This window comes from Lygodium microphyllum, chromosome 3 (genome assembly GCF_053477565.2).
Source record: "Lygodium microphyllum isolate KBCC chromosome 3, Lygodium_microphyllum_v1.1.10, whole genome shotgun sequence".
Classification (NCBI taxonomy): domain Eukaryota; kingdom Viridiplantae; phylum Streptophyta; class Polypodiopsida; order Schizaeales; family Lygodiaceae; genus Lygodium; species Lygodium microphyllum.
The window spans coordinates 34030639-34047867 of record NC_141137.1 but is presented as its reverse complement, the minus strand read 5'-3'; the positions used below and the strand labels follow the sequence as shown (position 1 = coordinate 34047867).

Below are 17229 nucleotides of genomic sequence, written 5' to 3'. Positions count from 1 at the left end.
TGTGGCTGTGAAATATATTCAGTCTCAGTGGTAGAGAATGCAACTATCTTTTGCAATCTAGATCACCATGAATCTACCCCACTAGTCAAAGTGAAAATGTATCCACTAGTAGACTTGCGAGTATCCAAGTCACCTACCATGTTTGCATCACAATATCCTTATAGACCTAATGTACCTTTTCCATAGCATATACATCTTCTTTGTGTGCTCTTAAGGTACCGGAAGATGCATAAACAGCGTCTTTTGAAGCATCAGTGTGGCTGAAATATATTCAGCCTCAGTGGTAGAGAATGCAAGTATCTTTTGCAATCTAGATCACCATGAATCTACCCCACCAGTCAAAGTGAAAATGTACCCACTAGTAGACTTGAGAGTATCCAAGTCACCTACCATGTTTGCATCACAATATCCCTACACACCTAATGTACCTTTTCCATAGCATATACATCTTCTTTGTGTGCTCTTAAGGTACCGGAAGATGCATTTCATTGCCTCCCAATGCACTTTGGCAGGGTTTGACATAAACATGCTCACGACTCCTACTGCATGAGCAATATCACGTCTAGTGGTAACCATAGCATACATGAGTGACCCACAAGTTGAAGCATAGAGAACACCCTTCATAGTACTAGCTGTCTTATCATATTTTGGGCAATCTACTTTGCTAATCTTAGTGTACGGTGGTAACAGTACACCAAGAGGCTTAGCACCAGCCATAGAAAACCTATCAAGTACTTTGTTGATGTACTTTTCTTCTGAGAGAAATAAGAGCTGCTGGTCTCTATCTCTTGTTACACGCATGCCCAAAATGTGTTTAGCTACATCTAAATGCTTTGTGGAGAAGGCTGAATTCAGCTGCCTTTTCAATGCATTAACTCGGCTATTATGCTTACCAGCAATAAGCATATCATCCACACAAGACAAGAATAATAAGTCTTCCATCATCAACCTTCTTTGTATATCAGCAGTGATCTGCATTACTTCTCTTGAACTTATATGAGAGTATAAGGATATCAAATTTCTTATACCATTGTCTAGGGGCCTACTTTAAACCATACAATCTTCTCTTAAGCCTACATACCAAATACTCCTTTCTTGGCAAACAAAGTCTTATCACTACTTTATGTATAGCTCTTCTTTAAATCACCATGCAAAAATGCAATTCTTACATCCATTTGATCAAGCTCTAGATCCATAGATGCTATAATGGCAAACAATACACGAAGAGTGGTCATCTTGACAACAAGTGAAGACACTTCCTAAAAGTTAATCCCTTCTTTTTGTGTATAGCACTTAGCCACAAGCCTGGCTTTGTATTTGGGTTTGCCATCTACACACTTGATTTTATAGACCCATTTGTTAGGAATGGCTTTCCTATATTTGGGCAATGGGACCAACTCCCAAGTATCATTCCGATACAAAGATTTCATTTCTTCCTGCATAGCTAGCTCCCACTTTTTCTTCAACTCACAAGATTGTGCCTCTTTGTATGTGAGAGGCTCACCCTCATCTGTGAGTAAGATGCGGTCCAAGAAGGGATCCAACCTCTGTATAGGTCTTCTAACGTGTAAACCTTGTCACCCAATGATCTATATTCTCGGGCAATTGGTCTATATCCAAAGAAAATGTACCTCATTATTTAACTACTGAAGTACATTTTCAAGCTATTGTAATTCATTTTCAGCATGCTGAGTATGCTGCCCAAGCTGATTTTCAGCATCCCTTTACTGCCCATTTTCATTTGGCTCAATAATAACATGTTGATCATCAAAACCAGCATCAAACGGGGCTGAATTTTCAATGGCTGATGGCTGTTCAAGTGGCTGATCATGCTGAATTTCACTTTCTTCTTGTCTAAGTCACTAGATGTGGCATTTTTCAGCAGCTTTGATTCATTAAATACTACATCTCAGCTGCATATTATCTTTTTCATGCTTGGAATCCAAACTCTATAACCCATTTCACCTTCATCTCCATAACTCATGAAAATGCCTCTAATGGATTTCATGCCAAGTTTAGTTCTGCTATCAACACGTACATGTAAATAACATCCACAACCAAAGACCTATTAGTGGTCATATGAAGCACATTTGCTAGACCTAACCTCTTAAGGGATGCCGCTATCAAGCACACAATGTGGAGATAGATTGGCAATATACACCGCAGTTTTAAGTTCCTCCCCCCAAAATGATTGCAAGAGATTAATTGTGGACAGTATGCACCGAATCTTCTCACATTAAGTGTGATTCATCCACTCAACCACACCATTAGATGACGGATTATAAGGGACAATGAGCTCCCGTTTAATCCCATTTACATCACAAAACTAATTGAATTCTTTTGATATGTACTCTCCTTATCTATTCTTATGCACTTTAGTTTTAAACCCTTTTGAGTACTAACAAACACATAAAACCTTTTAAAAACGTCCAATACCTCACTTTTTAGCTTAAGAAAGTAAACTCATAGCTTTCTAGAGTGTTCATCAATAAAAGACACAAAATAATGTAAACCACTATGAGTTTTTATTGGCATGGTACATACATCAGAATGGACTAAATCCAAAATACATGCCTTTCTAGAAGCTCCATGAGAGTATGAACTCTTTACATGTTTTCCCAAAATACAGTCATCACAAAAGTCAAGCTTTGAATCTTTCACATCAACTCTTCCAAGTGAAGAGAGTACTTGCAAACCCTTTTGGCTCATGTGTCCAAGATGCTTGCGCCATAGCTCCAACTACAACAAACTTTCCAAGAGGTGCCTTGCAATGCAAATAATACATAGTTCATTTTTTTACTACCTCTAGTAACAAGCATAGATCCTTTCTATACCTTCCACATTCCACCACCAAAAGTAGTGAAGTAACCCCTACTATCTAACTGCCCAACTGAAAGCAAACTCTTCTTGATGCTAAGTACATACCTAACATCATAAAGAATCAATTCCTGGCCCTTTTCAAGAGCCAAGTATATGGTGCCAACTCCCTCTATGTCACATGCATACTTATTTTGCCCCAATCTTGAGACAATTTCTGATCAGCTTAAGAACCGTTTACGGTCACTTTTGGGATCAGTTTTTGCATTGATTGCTGGTCAGTTTTTTGCAATGAGTTTGTGATCAATTTGGCGTCACATTTGCAGCAGTTTGTGATCAGTTCTTAGATCAGCAAGTAATCAGTTTATTATCAGATTATGCTCAGTTTTCAATGGTTTACATCTGGTTCCATGGACAACAACATATGTTATGGTGTCATTCATGTTTTAGCCATGGTTTATGCTTGGTTATGCTATGCTATGGTTTGATTTTGCCAGATGAGTTGAGCTCATAAGAAATAGACATGTCACATGATAATCTATCAATGTTTTCTAAGATTCTTTGTGAGTTTTATGCTATGTTATGATTGGCTCGTAATTTTTAGCATGTGTTGGGCATATGGAATGGTTAAGCAATAGTGCGCAATGTTGTGTTAACTATGATGCCTTGTGAAAATTCCAGTCCATTATTTTACATTTGATGCATCTGGTAGTGCAATCGAGGATGATTGCAAGGATTTTAAGAGGGAGGGTTGTCATGAGGACATGTATTTTTGAAACCTCGCTTAATATGTGGGAACCCGAGGAAATCACGGGATGTCAAACGTAAAAGTTGCTATAAGTTATGCCGCACAAGTACTTAGTGGTATCTGGTGCCAGTTGTTGGCCTAGGTCATTCATTTGGCCATAAGTGTCAATTGATGACACTAGAGAAGTGGCGTTTAATGGTACTTAACGCCAATCTAATGGTCAAAGATGACGCATAGACACTCAAGAATGAAAGTTACCTAGCCAATTTGATTATTGGCCAGCCAAATTAATTTTCAAGGCACCAAAATAATTATTAAACTAATTCTCAATATTTAAAGACTAAAAATTAATATTTAATTGTGGATAATGCTCAAAAACCCATTTGAAAAAGCTACCACTTGTCAAAAATGTCCATGCAAGACTAAAAAACGTATTTAGAGACTAGAGAGAGGAATTTTAGTATATTCAGTCTTCACAAGAGGGGGAGAAGATGTTGGCTGGTCTGATTTGCAGCCATTAGAGGACCTTCTAAGGCAACCAAGGGTAGGAGAAGACCAATCAATAACAAGTGACAACATCTATTTTCTTCAATTCTTCACGAAGAAAGTCTGAATTTTCTCTCTCCTCAGCATTCTCTCTCATCTCCCAACCTTTCTACAACCTTGCTCCGAAGATTACAGCATCGAGATTACCAGAGATTGAGAAATTTCAAACTTCTCTACTATAAATCCTAATCTATAGAAGAAATTACGGTTTAGCAACAGCCTCAAGAAGCGTGCCAGAAATTGGAAGCTCCAAGGCTTGGATTCAATAGGGCTGAAGCTGTTTTCAGTCAAATTCAGGTGGAGGGGCCAAAAAACCAATGAATTTGGGGCATTTTCTATCTCCATCAAAGTGGATAAAGGCCAATTGACTGCCCGAATCAAGGGGAAAATCAAATTGAAGACTTGCTGGTCATTTTGGATAGCAACAGGAGTTGGGATACCCAAAGGGATTGGAAGAATCCCATTGTGCATCAACTTCTTCTTCGATTAAGTTCAATCAATACCGAAAGGGGCGCTAGTTTTAGAGCCAACAGGGTGTCCAATGTCTAAGATTATATGGTAAAGTGTGTATTTCAATTTTGCGAATTTGTTAATTGCTATAAATAGTGCTTAATCAAGTTATTTACCACCCTATCCAAGGAGGAAGGCTGGTTTTAGCTATGCTGTTATATTCAAATGTGGAGATCTATTTACTCATGGAAGAGCTCAATAGGCAAAATATTTCAGCAAACAAGTCTTTCAATGCATTGTATACTAGAGGTAGATCCCAGCAAAAGGGTAACTCTGACAACAAAGCACGTAGCAAGTCTCATGATCAAATATAGAGCGCCATCACTATGGCAAGAAAGAGCATTTCAAGTAGGATTGTTTTAAGTGAAAGAAATAGAAGGGCAAGGACAGAGCACTAATGATAACAAAGATGAGAAAAAGGACAATCGACATGCAAAGAAGAGCAGTGTGAAAATAGAGAAAGTCAACGTAGTCAATTACGAGAGTGACAGTGGCAACAACACACTCTTTGCTTCTTCTTTTATTGCACAGTCATTGATTGCAAATTCTGATGATCACATACACACTTGAATTCTTGATTCAAATGCTTCACCCCATGTAACACCACACCGTGAGTGGTTCTCTTACTATAGTGGTGGTAGACATGGTGTTATCCACTTGGGAGACAACTATGCATGTGACATTGTAGGAATTGGCAATGTGCAATTGGCATTTCAGCATGGCTGAATGTTCACTTTGCATAATGTGAGACATATATCTCAACTCAAGAAGTGCTTGATAAGCACAAGGCAACTAGATGATGAAGGCTATCACACCACCTTTGGAGATAGCAAATGGAAGATATATAAGGGATCTAGGATTATTGCTAAAGGCTCTTAAAGTGATACTCTATATCCATTACATGTATCTAGTGTGCGTGATCATATTGTCGCCATAACCGACCAGCCAAGTGTATCTTTGTGGCATAGCCGGTTGAAACATATAAGTCAAACTAGAATGAAAGTACTTTCTCATTTGGGTTATTTGCCATGTTTGAGGTATGTTGATTTTGACCATTGTAATCATTGTATATTTGACAAGCATGCTCAAACATCACATAAAAAGTCTCTTTCATTAAAATCTTCACCCTTAGAGTTGGTGCATTTATATGTATGTGAAATGCCAAGGTTGTCTATAGGGCAAAGAAATATTTTCTCACTTTTGTTGATGATGCCACACACAAAGTGTGGGTTTATCCAATCCATTGTAAAGACGAGGCCTTGGATAAGTTTACAAAATTCTTGACACTTGCTGAAAATATGACTAGCAAGACATTAAAGTGACTTCACTTTGGCAATGGTAGGGAATATGTATCAAAAGCCTTTCAGGCCTTTTGTGAAAGCAAAGGGATAAAAAGGAAGCTCACTGCCCCTTATGATTCGCCCCAAAATGGTATCGCAAAGTGTATAAGTAGGACTATTCAAGAAAAGGTCCGTACCATATTGTCTACTGCTACATTACCTCATGGATTTTGGGTATAGGCTGTTATGACAGCCGTACACTTGATAAATCAATCATTGAACAAGTCTTTAGGGGGGAGAGTTTATCAAGAAGTGTGGTTGGGCAAGCCACCTTCATATGCACACTTGAGAGTGTTTGGTCGTGAGGCATTTGTGCACATACGCAAGAAACAATGCAGCAAATTGGAGCCAAAGTCATATAAATGCATTTTCCTAGGATAAGGTGACAAAGGAGAAATGGGGTATAGATTATGGCATCTCGAGAAAAGGAAAATTGTATGCAGCAATGATGTTATCCTCTAGGAATACCGCATAAATGCATTTTCCTAGGATAAGGTGACAAAGGAGAAATGGGGTATAGATTATGGGATCTCGAGAAAAGGAAATTGTATGCAGCAATGATGTTATCCTCTAGGAATACCGCATGCATAAACAACCTGAAAAGTTGAAAGGAGTCAAAAGGATTGTGTTCCGAGAAGAAATACCTATAGGATAGCATACATAAACAACATGAAAAGACAATGGAAGTCAAAAGGATTGTGTTCCCGAGAAGAAATACCTATAGAATAGCAAAGAGTGCCAGTTATACAACAGCAAATACCTGCTGTAAATAACCTTATAAATGCAAGAAATGATGCCAAAATTGATCAGCAAGAAGTCGCCCATGATATACCACAGTTTTAGCAAGAAAATGTGCCATTGGAACAGCCAAAACAAGCAGGACAGTCTGCTGAAACATTTAAATAGCAAGCTATTAATGCAAATTTGCAGGCTGAACAGCCAACAAACACTGATCATTGGATCCATAGGTCGGCTAGAAATACCAAACAGCTAGATAGGTTTGTTCCTATACAAATTATGTTGCAAATTATGTCATACTGACAAATTGTGGTGAACCATCATGCTTCAAGGAAGAAATGGACAAAGACGAAAGCAAGAAATGGCATAAAGCTATGTTGTCAGAGATGGAATCTCTAAAGAAGAATGGTACTTGGGATTTGGTGCATTTGCTAGAAGGGCAAAAAGTCCCACCATGCAAACGGGTTTACAAGATGGTCACTTCTAGTTCCACGCCAAAGTACAAAGCATGACTTGTTGCAAAAGGGTACAAGCAAAAACATGGGATTGACTTTGACGAGATCTTTTCTCCTGTACTCAAAATGACTACTTTGCGAACCATATTAGGCTTGGTTGCATGTGAGGATATGGAACTCATACAAATGGATGTAAAGACTGCTTTCTTACATGGTGATTTGCATAAGGACATATATATATGCAGCCAAAAGGTTTTGTGGCCAAGGGGCACGAAAAGATAATATGTGAACTCAACAAAAGCTTGTATGGGCTAAAACAGGCACCGTGTGATACGTTTGATATATTCATGCAATCTAAAAGTTCTAAAAAAACTAAAGTGGATCATCACTTGTATACCAAGAAAGCAGCTGATGACAACCTTATTACACTAATTTTGTATATTGATGACATGCGGATTTGATAGTAGAGATGTTCATGCGTTAGACACATTGAAGTAGAACCTACATAGCAGTTTTGACATGAAGGATCTTGGTGAAGCAAATCACATCCTTGGCATGCGTATACTCAGGGACAGATTGAACTATCTTCTTTATCTGTCATCATAGGAATATGTATCCAAGGTTTTGTAATGTTTCAATATGGAGGGGGGGAAAGCAATTGGTGTACCATTGCCTCCATGTGTGAAACTCAATGCAAAGGAGGACAGCCCTATGTCTAATGGTGATGAAAAGGCTGAAATGGCCAAGATTCTGTATGCTTCAGCTATGGGTAGCTTGATATATACTATGGTTGCTACACGTCCTGACATAGCATTTGCAGTTGAAGTGGTTAGCAAGCACATGGCAAATCCTTGTAGAAAGCATTGGGAAGTAGTGAAAGGTATCATGAGATATCTAAAGGGCACAGAGGATTTGTGCATCAGGTTTGGAAAGCAGAAGGCATCTGCTGTTGGCTTTACAGATGCAAACTATATTAGTCATGCCAACTACATGAAGTCTACTTCAAGGTATGTATTCATCTTCACAAGGGGAGCAGTTTCCTAGATCTCCAAGCTACAGAAGTGCGTTCATTATCTACTACAGAGGCAGAGTATGTAGCTACCATTGAGGCATGCAAGGAGGCTTTATGGCTTTCACGTCTAGTGGGAGAGCTTGGCATTACCAAGACCCCTATCCTCCATTGCGATAGCCAAAGTGCTATCATGCTAGCATGGATTCCCGTCTTTCATGCTAAGATGAAGCACATATACGTGAAGTATCACTTTATCAAGGATGTACTTGATAGCAGAAGCATTGAGCTCGTTAAGGTATATATAGATGATAATCTTGCATATCTTCTCACAAAGGGTCTTCTAGTAGAGCAGTTTGCTTATTGTTAACAGATGATGGGATTTGGATAGATGTATTTAAGCTTTATATACACTTAGACTTAGTTGATTCTTTTCTCCCACCTTAAGGCACGCTACCTTTATGTGGAAGGTTGTTAGGAATAAAGGGCCACCGTGCCTTTTATACGTGCTCAGATGTGAACACACCCTTAGCACTTGTACTTTACATATAACTATAACAAAAACCTAAAAGAGGTACAACTCTTTATACCCACACATCGTGCATCTCACTCTATCTCTCTCACTCTACTGCTACTCTCTTTTTTTTCATAAAGATAATTGAATTAAGTAGTAAATATTTACATCAGACCACCAAGTTGGCATAGAAAATAACTGACATAAACGAAAGTCTACCAAGACTCTAACACAAAAATGTCACACAAAAAAAACAGCTCGTGTGGAGCGAACAATATCCAGCCAAGGAGCAGCAATATCAAAAAGAACCAGATTGTATTGCTACTCTCTCTCTCTCTCTCTCTCTCTCTCTCTCTCTCTCTCTCTCTCTCCACCATTGCCATTATTGAATATTGCATCTCCACTACATACGCATCATTACATGGGAAACCATCGTGAACAAACAAGGCATGTATCACATCCTTTTTAGTGATATACATGTCTTCTATTGTCATAGCATGTGGGTCTGAAGATGCAGCCTACAAATCTGCAGTATCTTCATTTTCTTCTATCTCTTCAATAGCAACCCTTGGTACCACATTTTCCTTCTCTCTTTCTTTAGGGATAGAGTTGCTATCTTTCTCATTATTTTTGCCTTTTGCATTTATCCGCTTTTTGCATTCTTGTTCCTTTTTAAAATACCAACAATCGGTCTTTTTATGCCCTTTGCATCCACACCAGTAGAGCAAGTGATATCTTGTTGTTTTTCCTTGCTTTTGCTCTAATTTTTATGTTTATTTGCAGCATTTGACTTCTTTTCAATTCTTCCTCTTACATTATAGACTAATCTCCCACTTGCCTTGCATCTAATTTGCTCATTGAGAATAGAACCATGCACACCATCAAAAGTCAAGTTGGGATTGTTGCTCAAAGAGACAACCAATACTTCCCATGAATCTGGTAAAGTCATGAGCAAGAAGATAGCCTTCAACTTAGGCTTCATTTGCAACAAATTCAAGCCGTTTGCAACAACTTAAATCCTCTTTATCAGCCCTACATTAGATAACAGTGTTTTTGTGTTTTCTTCACTCTTGAAGGGCTGCCCAATAGTCGCCTTGATAGCAACCATTATCTCGAAGGGATTTCATCATATGCTTCATCTCTAACAGCTCTTGAGGACTACATTTTGCTACCTCTACAACTGATTGTCCTTTCCTTCATCATTTAGCATTACCTTCCATATCCTACTACTGTAGGCCTACATTTCTCTCCTTCACTATGCAAATTTCCGACAGGTGTTGCCGCTTGATTTAGACAAGACAACGTAATTATCTTCAAAGCTTCGGCCTACTGTATTAGCTTGATTCACTTAACATGATTCAATGATTCATCCTTCACCTTATTCTTCTTCTATATTTCCTGAGTATCTCTTCTCTCTCGGTGTTTGCCGTACACACTCCGTGTTTCCCCTCACAACCCCTACTCTCTCTCTAGTTTACTTTCACAACAATCATATTCTGACAACATAGACAATAAACACTTACAAACTTCTTCTCCAAGAACCCACTACCACCAATGCAAGCCTCACCACCTATCCCACTTAGTTGAGAGCCATTGAAGGTGACCATTGAAAGAGTCATAAGAGTTATGTAGAGATTGAAAACCCCATCCCCTTAGCACATGCTCATGAGATTACATGAGGATACATGCCATGATATCCCATCATTGTCAAACATTCTCAATGACCCATACCTCAAGAAATACCTCCTAGATATACTAAGACCCCTTTGTTAGCATATTAGTCAAACTCATGAGCGAGTTTATACATGTGTATTTGTGGGCTAGGCACGTGGGATTATTTTAGGTGTTTTTCTTATGCTCATTTTTCCATGGTTTCTAGCATTTTTTGGCTAGCCGACTTTATTTCTTAGCCATTATTATGTTGGCCGACCTAATTTACTTTGGGTATTATTTTATGCCTATTTATTTGGGCTCCCTCCTCCTCAATGATTCATTCACTTGTACTCTTCCAGAGTAGGTCCTATTAGAGAGAGGGAGCCGGTGCCAATACCCACACAGTCAATGACTCACTGTTGTTTGCGACTGTCTCATGTTTGGTATATGGATTCCATTTCACAAGCATATCTCTGAGTTCTTTCTTTGCAATGTTCCTCTATTCTTGTGCTCTCTCTTTATTCTCTTGTGCAACTATTACAGCAATCGTCTACGCTTCCATCGCTGCAACCTCCCACTCCTATTCCAATTGATTAAGACCCTATCAAGCATGAGAAAGTTGTGCTTACATGGGATTCTGATTTACACAGGTACAAGATTAGCTTTGGTATATGTAGTCTGCGCTTCCAAAGGCTCTTGTGGAAATTGAGCTCTATATGCTCCCTACAAAGTTAGATAGAGCAAACAATGCTCTGGGGGCCCAAACATCACCCAAACCAGCCAGTTTCACATATCCTCAATGTTGCTTGAGCATGAGGCGTCATTGAAATTACAAGGGAAGCTTTCATCTCGGTATGGTGGCCATGATGAGGCATTTTCAACTTCAAGAAGGGTTGACAGGAAGAAGTCGAAGGCTTGGTGCTATCACTATGGTAACAAGGGGCATTTGCACATGGACTATAAGGAGTTAGCAGTTTTGAAGAAGGAGAAGAAGAAGAAGAAAAAGAAGAAGAAGGATATGGACTCTTACCAAGAATCATCCTCATCCTCCTCCAACTCCAACTCAAATCCTCCAACCGAGGCGAAGACCAAGGCGCGAAAGGGGTCATCTTCTTTAGAGCAGGGGAAGAGGTTGGCTGCCCCTCCCTCTATTGCTTTCTAGTGTTGGTGATGCAATCATTCCTCAAGACTCTCCAATGCCAAAGTGAGAGTGTGAGAGGGTACTAAGGTAGGACTGATGAGTCTCATCCATACAAGTATACAGGTGCAAAGGATCTAGAGAGGGACTTCCCCTCCGCATTGATTCAAATGCAATCGTTCCTCACAACTCTCCAATGCCACAGTGGGAGTGTGCGAGGGTACTAAGGTGGGGTTGATGAGCCTCATCCATACAAGTATACAAGTGTAAAGGATCTAGAGAGGGACTTTCCCTTCGCATCAACTCAAGTCTGGCAGGTTTTGAAATCCTGGAGCTGCGATTGACATCCAAATTCATGATGGGTTGTTCCTTGATAGAGAGCAAGACTAGCTCCAAGTCCGAGCTCAAATGAGGGACACTTTGGCAATCTAGCTAAAGGCAGGAAATCCACGGCCATATATGCTCAAAGGCATTAATGATAGAATGGTCATGTATGCTACCATGAGGCATTGTTGATAAACATAGAGAGTTGCTATGATTCTTCTCTATTTTCAAGTTCTAGTACGATCGACATCGACATTAGGTTCTCTCTAAGGCACTTTGACGATGGCTTGATCACCCACTACTTGAGTATCCACGGTCCTATTCTGATGGTCTTTGTTGTGTGGACTATGATGTGTCATTATCATTGTATCATCATATTGTAACAAATTACTCATGATCTAAGAGAGGGTGTTAGTAGATTAGTCAGCTCATGAGTGAGTCTATACATGTGTATTTTTTAGCTAGGCACATGGGATTATTTTACGTAATTTTCTTATGCTCATTTTTCTACAGTTTCTGGCATTTTTTTCTGGCTACCTTTATTACTCAGCCATCATAATACTAGCCGACCTGATTTATTTTGGGCATTGTTTTATGCCTATTTATTCGAGTTCCCTCCTCCTCGGTGATTCATTCACTTGCAGTCTTCCAAAATAAGTACTATTAGAGACAAGGAACCGGTGCTAGTGACTCACTATTGTCTGCAATTGTCTCATGTTTGGTATATGGATTTCATTCTTGAGCATATCTCTAAGTTCTTTCTTTGCAGTGTTCCTCTGTTCTTGTGTTTTCTCTTTCCCTCTCTAGAGTTGAGCAATCTATTACTGTAGTTTTCTATGCTTTTGTCACTACACCCACTTCTAACACCCTTCACACTAGGTATCCCTATGCTAGATAAGGTGAGCTAGGAGCTCTCGTGCCCATATATGAGTCTCCTTTCATGTTGTTTATTTGTTTTATTGATGATCAAACATACTATGGATTAATTAAAAATCACCATTTTGGTCTCTTAGGTCATTTTGGTCTTCAATAAACATAGTATGACTTACTCTCTTCTTTCATCCTCTTGAGTATCCATCATTACTACCATAAGAATCCACCATGACAAGGTCAACTCCAAAGTGGATGTGCTCAAGTATGTCCAAGCACATTTAAAACATAAGAATTCCATCCATGTCACACCATCAAGTCTACAACAACTTGCCGATGAGTGGCCACCTTCACACCTTACACACATCTTCTTCAAATACATGCCTTTGCCAATGGACTAGAGAATCCCACCTTCAAGGCAAGTTGTCCTTTCAATTATTCGATTCTTCTTGTTCAAAAAAAGAATGGCATGTTTCAAATTTATAACTATTAAGACCTCACTGTGAGGAATCAATTACTAACCCAAAAATTGATGACATTCCAAATTGATTACTCAAGGATAGCAACGCCTACAGCTCATGGCCAAATGATATAGTATATCCAATGTAGAAAGAAGTAACAGTTTCGACAACTTCTACTCACTTTAAGCTTTTTCCTCATGTGATTAGTTTCAAGCTTCACAACACATGGCATTGTTTCAAGTTGTAGTCCTTGGGACTTGATCCAAAATACAAGTAATGTATTCCACATCAAGTAATGGTCCTTAGGGCTTGATCCAAAATACAAGTAGTATATTCTTCTCTAAGTAACCAAGCAAACAACTATGTCATGAGATCAATTGTTCTTTTGTCTGTAATTGATTACACTCAATGACTTCTTCATATGGGATAGTGTACTTTGTATCTTGTTCAAATCCATTCCTTCCAATCTCTTTAAATTGAAGTGTGATTGAGAGGACAAATTTATTTGGGTTGAACAAACCAATACATACTACCTAGTGGCAATGACTTTGGCTCAAAAATATGCTTGATTTCAAACCACCTCTTTGAGAACAACAAATCAACACATACTATCAAGCTCAAGAATATGTGTAGTATATGGAGACACTTATGACTCGACACTTTTTGGCTAGCCATGAATAATTGATTGATACGCTAGGACTAGATAATCACTCAAGGGTGAGAGACTTAGATCTTGTGCCATGCATTGTTGAACAAGTGTACATCTAGGGGTAGAGTTTGTACAAGAATCATATCAATCTTGCAAATAATATGCTATTGTTGTCCACAATGCATCACATAGGCTGAATTTTCTTTTTGTTGAATGTTGTAGGATTACACTTGGCACTAGAGCTACTTTTACACAAAACTTGTAAAGTGTTAGTAGACGAACAATGAAGGCAATTGAACTCACTTAGCTACTTTTATCCTCAAGTGATTGCTCTAATACAGATAGAACCAAAATTGGTCAAGTGTTTATATGCTTGGCTATAAGTGCGATTGCAGTCAAGATTTTTGAATTGTATCACAGATGCACAATAGCTTCACTTGCATCCAAAGCCAAAGCCAATAGATGGCATGTATAGTTTGGGACCCAATGCTGATTTTTGTGAACTCTCTCATTCCTTTAATTCAAGTGCATAGCACCACTTAATGGACAATATGCACTTTAATTCAAGTGCATATTGTTCATTAAATGATGCTAAGCTTTAAAGCTTGTATAGCGCAAGGTGGTGTAATCAGGTTGCCCATAGCAAGGCCATTAGCTCACAATTCAAAACACAGCCAAAAAATTTGGGTTTTAGGGGCGGATGTCTTATGCAAAGCAAGGCGATATAATGACATTGGCCGTAGCAAGGCCATTAACTAGACTAATTCAACGCATAGCCAAAAGATATGGAGGAAAACGGCATTATATTGTAAATAAACAGGCATAGTCCCAATCTAGGCAGTTATAGCCTTGCCGTGCCAAAATCCCCCGGTCCGATCCTCAAGTACCATGTATTGGCAATCAACTAATCACCACAACGGTATGGTTTACTATGTCCGGGACTAATGATAGCAAAGAACCATCGAATTTACAAGCAGCTGCACTACTAAGCGGTTGCATCATGGTCATAATATGCGCACCACTAAAACCCATCATGTTGCTTGAAAGCTCGAAGTAATATAAGGAACAATATGTCTTTTCGGCGATGTCTGTTCCTCTTCTCCATTATGGACAGTAGACACATTGGATGGCAAACATTTACGCTGCATAATGTTAAAGAAAGCTGAAAATCCAACACACCGGAATAGAATGGGGAGAGGATAACGGTTGAGAAACTGCGTGGCTTCTTCGTCGGATGGAACACCTGCCAACAAAATGTAAAGAGATCATTCCAATGCGAGACAGACAGACAGACCGACCGACCGACCGACCTGGAATAAGCGAGAACTGAGATGCCTCCGCAGAAAGGGCAGCAAGATCAAATGAATCGATGTCCATAGCCATCGTCTCCGCCATTGCGCGCGACTTACAAGTATCACTTGCTGGGATTAAAATGCTAATTACCTCGGGGGTAATGCTACGCCTGCTCACCTACTTTGCATTGCCACTTGCTAATAAATCCTACTTATGCGCGATAAATTACTCGGCTGAAAATAGATGTTACGTTGCATTTAGATGGGTTATTTATTTTCAAGGTCAAAACTTGGGCAGTTAGTCCTAAATCTTAACTAATCGTATTTGTCCTAAACTAATTTAGATTGCTTATTTATTTTCAAGGTCCAAACTTGGGTTGTTAGTCCTATAAATCTTGACAAATCGTATAAACTCAATATGAGTGTCACCTTGTGATTGGTTTGTTGTCATGAATGGCATAAGTTCACAACCCTAAAAGCACTGCCTTTTCGAAATGGGTTAGGAAAAAGGTCGAGGGTAAAATTATGTTATCGTTGCAAGGTGGTTTCACCAAGCTTATTAGGGAAGAGTAATGCTCCTCATCCAAGTTTGTGGGAAAGGGCTTCAATGTTCTCTTGTTGGGTCTCAATAAGAAAGAGATTAGATACTTGCTTTTAACATGATTTTCAAGGGGAACTTCATTTATGCTTTGCCTTGGAACCCTCATTTCTGCCTAGAGAAGACACTCATGCATGAGTGCCCAATGTGGACTCATTCCTAGGATTGTCTAACTAGATGGATGAAGATATCACTATACTTCTTGAATCATTGGTTAAAGTGCTTTACTTCCCTACACCCTCAAATGGCATCTTACAAGTGGAAAAGAGAGCATTTCTAGATGGTAGTGGAAGTGGCTTTCTTGACATTTTTGTTTCACATGGGCTTGAGATGGGCTACTTATGTCATCAATCAAGGCATTTTGCAAGTGTTAACTAGACAAAGTGGAGGTTGTCAAGAAGAGAGCTATGGCACTAGCAAATCAAAAGGGGAGGGAGAGTCTAAGAAGGAGTTATTGAAATCCAAAGGCAACAAGACCCAGAAGACCATCAATCTATAGAGGAAACCACTACAACCATTGCATACAAATGAGAGTAGAAGCATGTAGAATAAAGAGACATAGAAAGAGAGGCTCAATGCTTCTAACAAGAAAGGCAAGGAGGTACAAGAGAAGTGATAGGAAGATGCTAAAGTTAAAAATGGTACGATAAAACCTAATGATTCTCTTAAAAAACTTATTAGATAAACCTTGGTTGAGTGCAATATCTATGCTCCATTGGCTATTGACATTGATGAAAATTTGAATCCTTTTTAAAATAATGTTTACTAGCATTCTACGTGCGCTTCGCGTGCACAGAATGCTAAGCCGCTTCGCGGCAGCTTCACTGCCTCAAAGCGGCAAGCAAAGTTGCCGTGCTATCGCACGGCAACTTCGCTCAATAATCCATTTCTCATCTTTCTCTCTCCTCTTTTTCCTCTCTCCCCCCCGAATTCTCTATGTCTAATTCTCTCTCTCTCTCTCTCTCTCTCTCTCTCTCTCTCTTTGCCTTCTATTTTAGTTTATTTTTTTCCTCTCCTGGTTCTCTCTCTCATTTTTTTCTCTCCCCGCTTTTCTTCTCTCTCCTTTTATTCTCCCCCCTCTCTCCTCTCTTTTCCTTCTCTCTCCCTCTCCTCTTTTTTCTTCTTCTCTCTCTCTTCATTCTCTTTTTAAAATTTTTCTTCTCTCTCTCTCCTCTGTGCACTTTTCTTCTCTCTCTCTCTCACCTCTCTTTTCCTTCTCTCTTTCTCCTCTATTTTTTATTCTCTCTCTTTTTAAATTTATCTTTTCTCTCTCTATAATTCTCTCTACATGTTCTCTCTCTCTTCTTCTTCTTGTTCTTTCACTTTCTTCCCCCCCCCCCCCTCAGTCTCTCTTAAAGTATGTAAATTTTATCTTTTCCTTATATATAATTCTCTCTTTAAGTTTATATTCTCTCTCTCTCTCTCTCTCTCTCTCTCTCTCTCTCTCTCTCTCTCTCTCTCTCTCTCTCTCTCTCTCTCTCTCTCTCTCCCCTTTTCTTCTTCTCCCCTTTCTCCTAATTTTCCTTTTTTTCTTCTCTCCCTCTCTCTCTTTTAAATTTTATATTTT

At 39.1% G+C, this 17229-nt stretch overlaps 1 protein-coding gene across 1 annotated transcript in view; it reads right to left on the bottom strand.

Moving 5' to 3' along the window:
- The window catches only part of LOC148038214 (ARM repeat superfamily protein), a 125678-nt gene extending 110402 nt beyond the window's left edge, over positions 1 to 15276 (bottom strand). The window contains exons 1-2 of the mRNA XM_087670041.1: positions 15083 to 15276; positions 14952 to 15015 (exon numbers count right to left, since the gene is read on the bottom strand). Coding sequence (XP_087526167.1) covers positions 14952 to 15015; positions 15083 to 15167 — 149 coding nt within the window. The 5' untranslated portion in view covers positions 15168 to 15276. The remainder of the gene's footprint in view (positions 1 to 14951; positions 15016 to 15082) is intronic.
- Positions 15277 to 17229: the final 1953 nt, after the last annotated feature.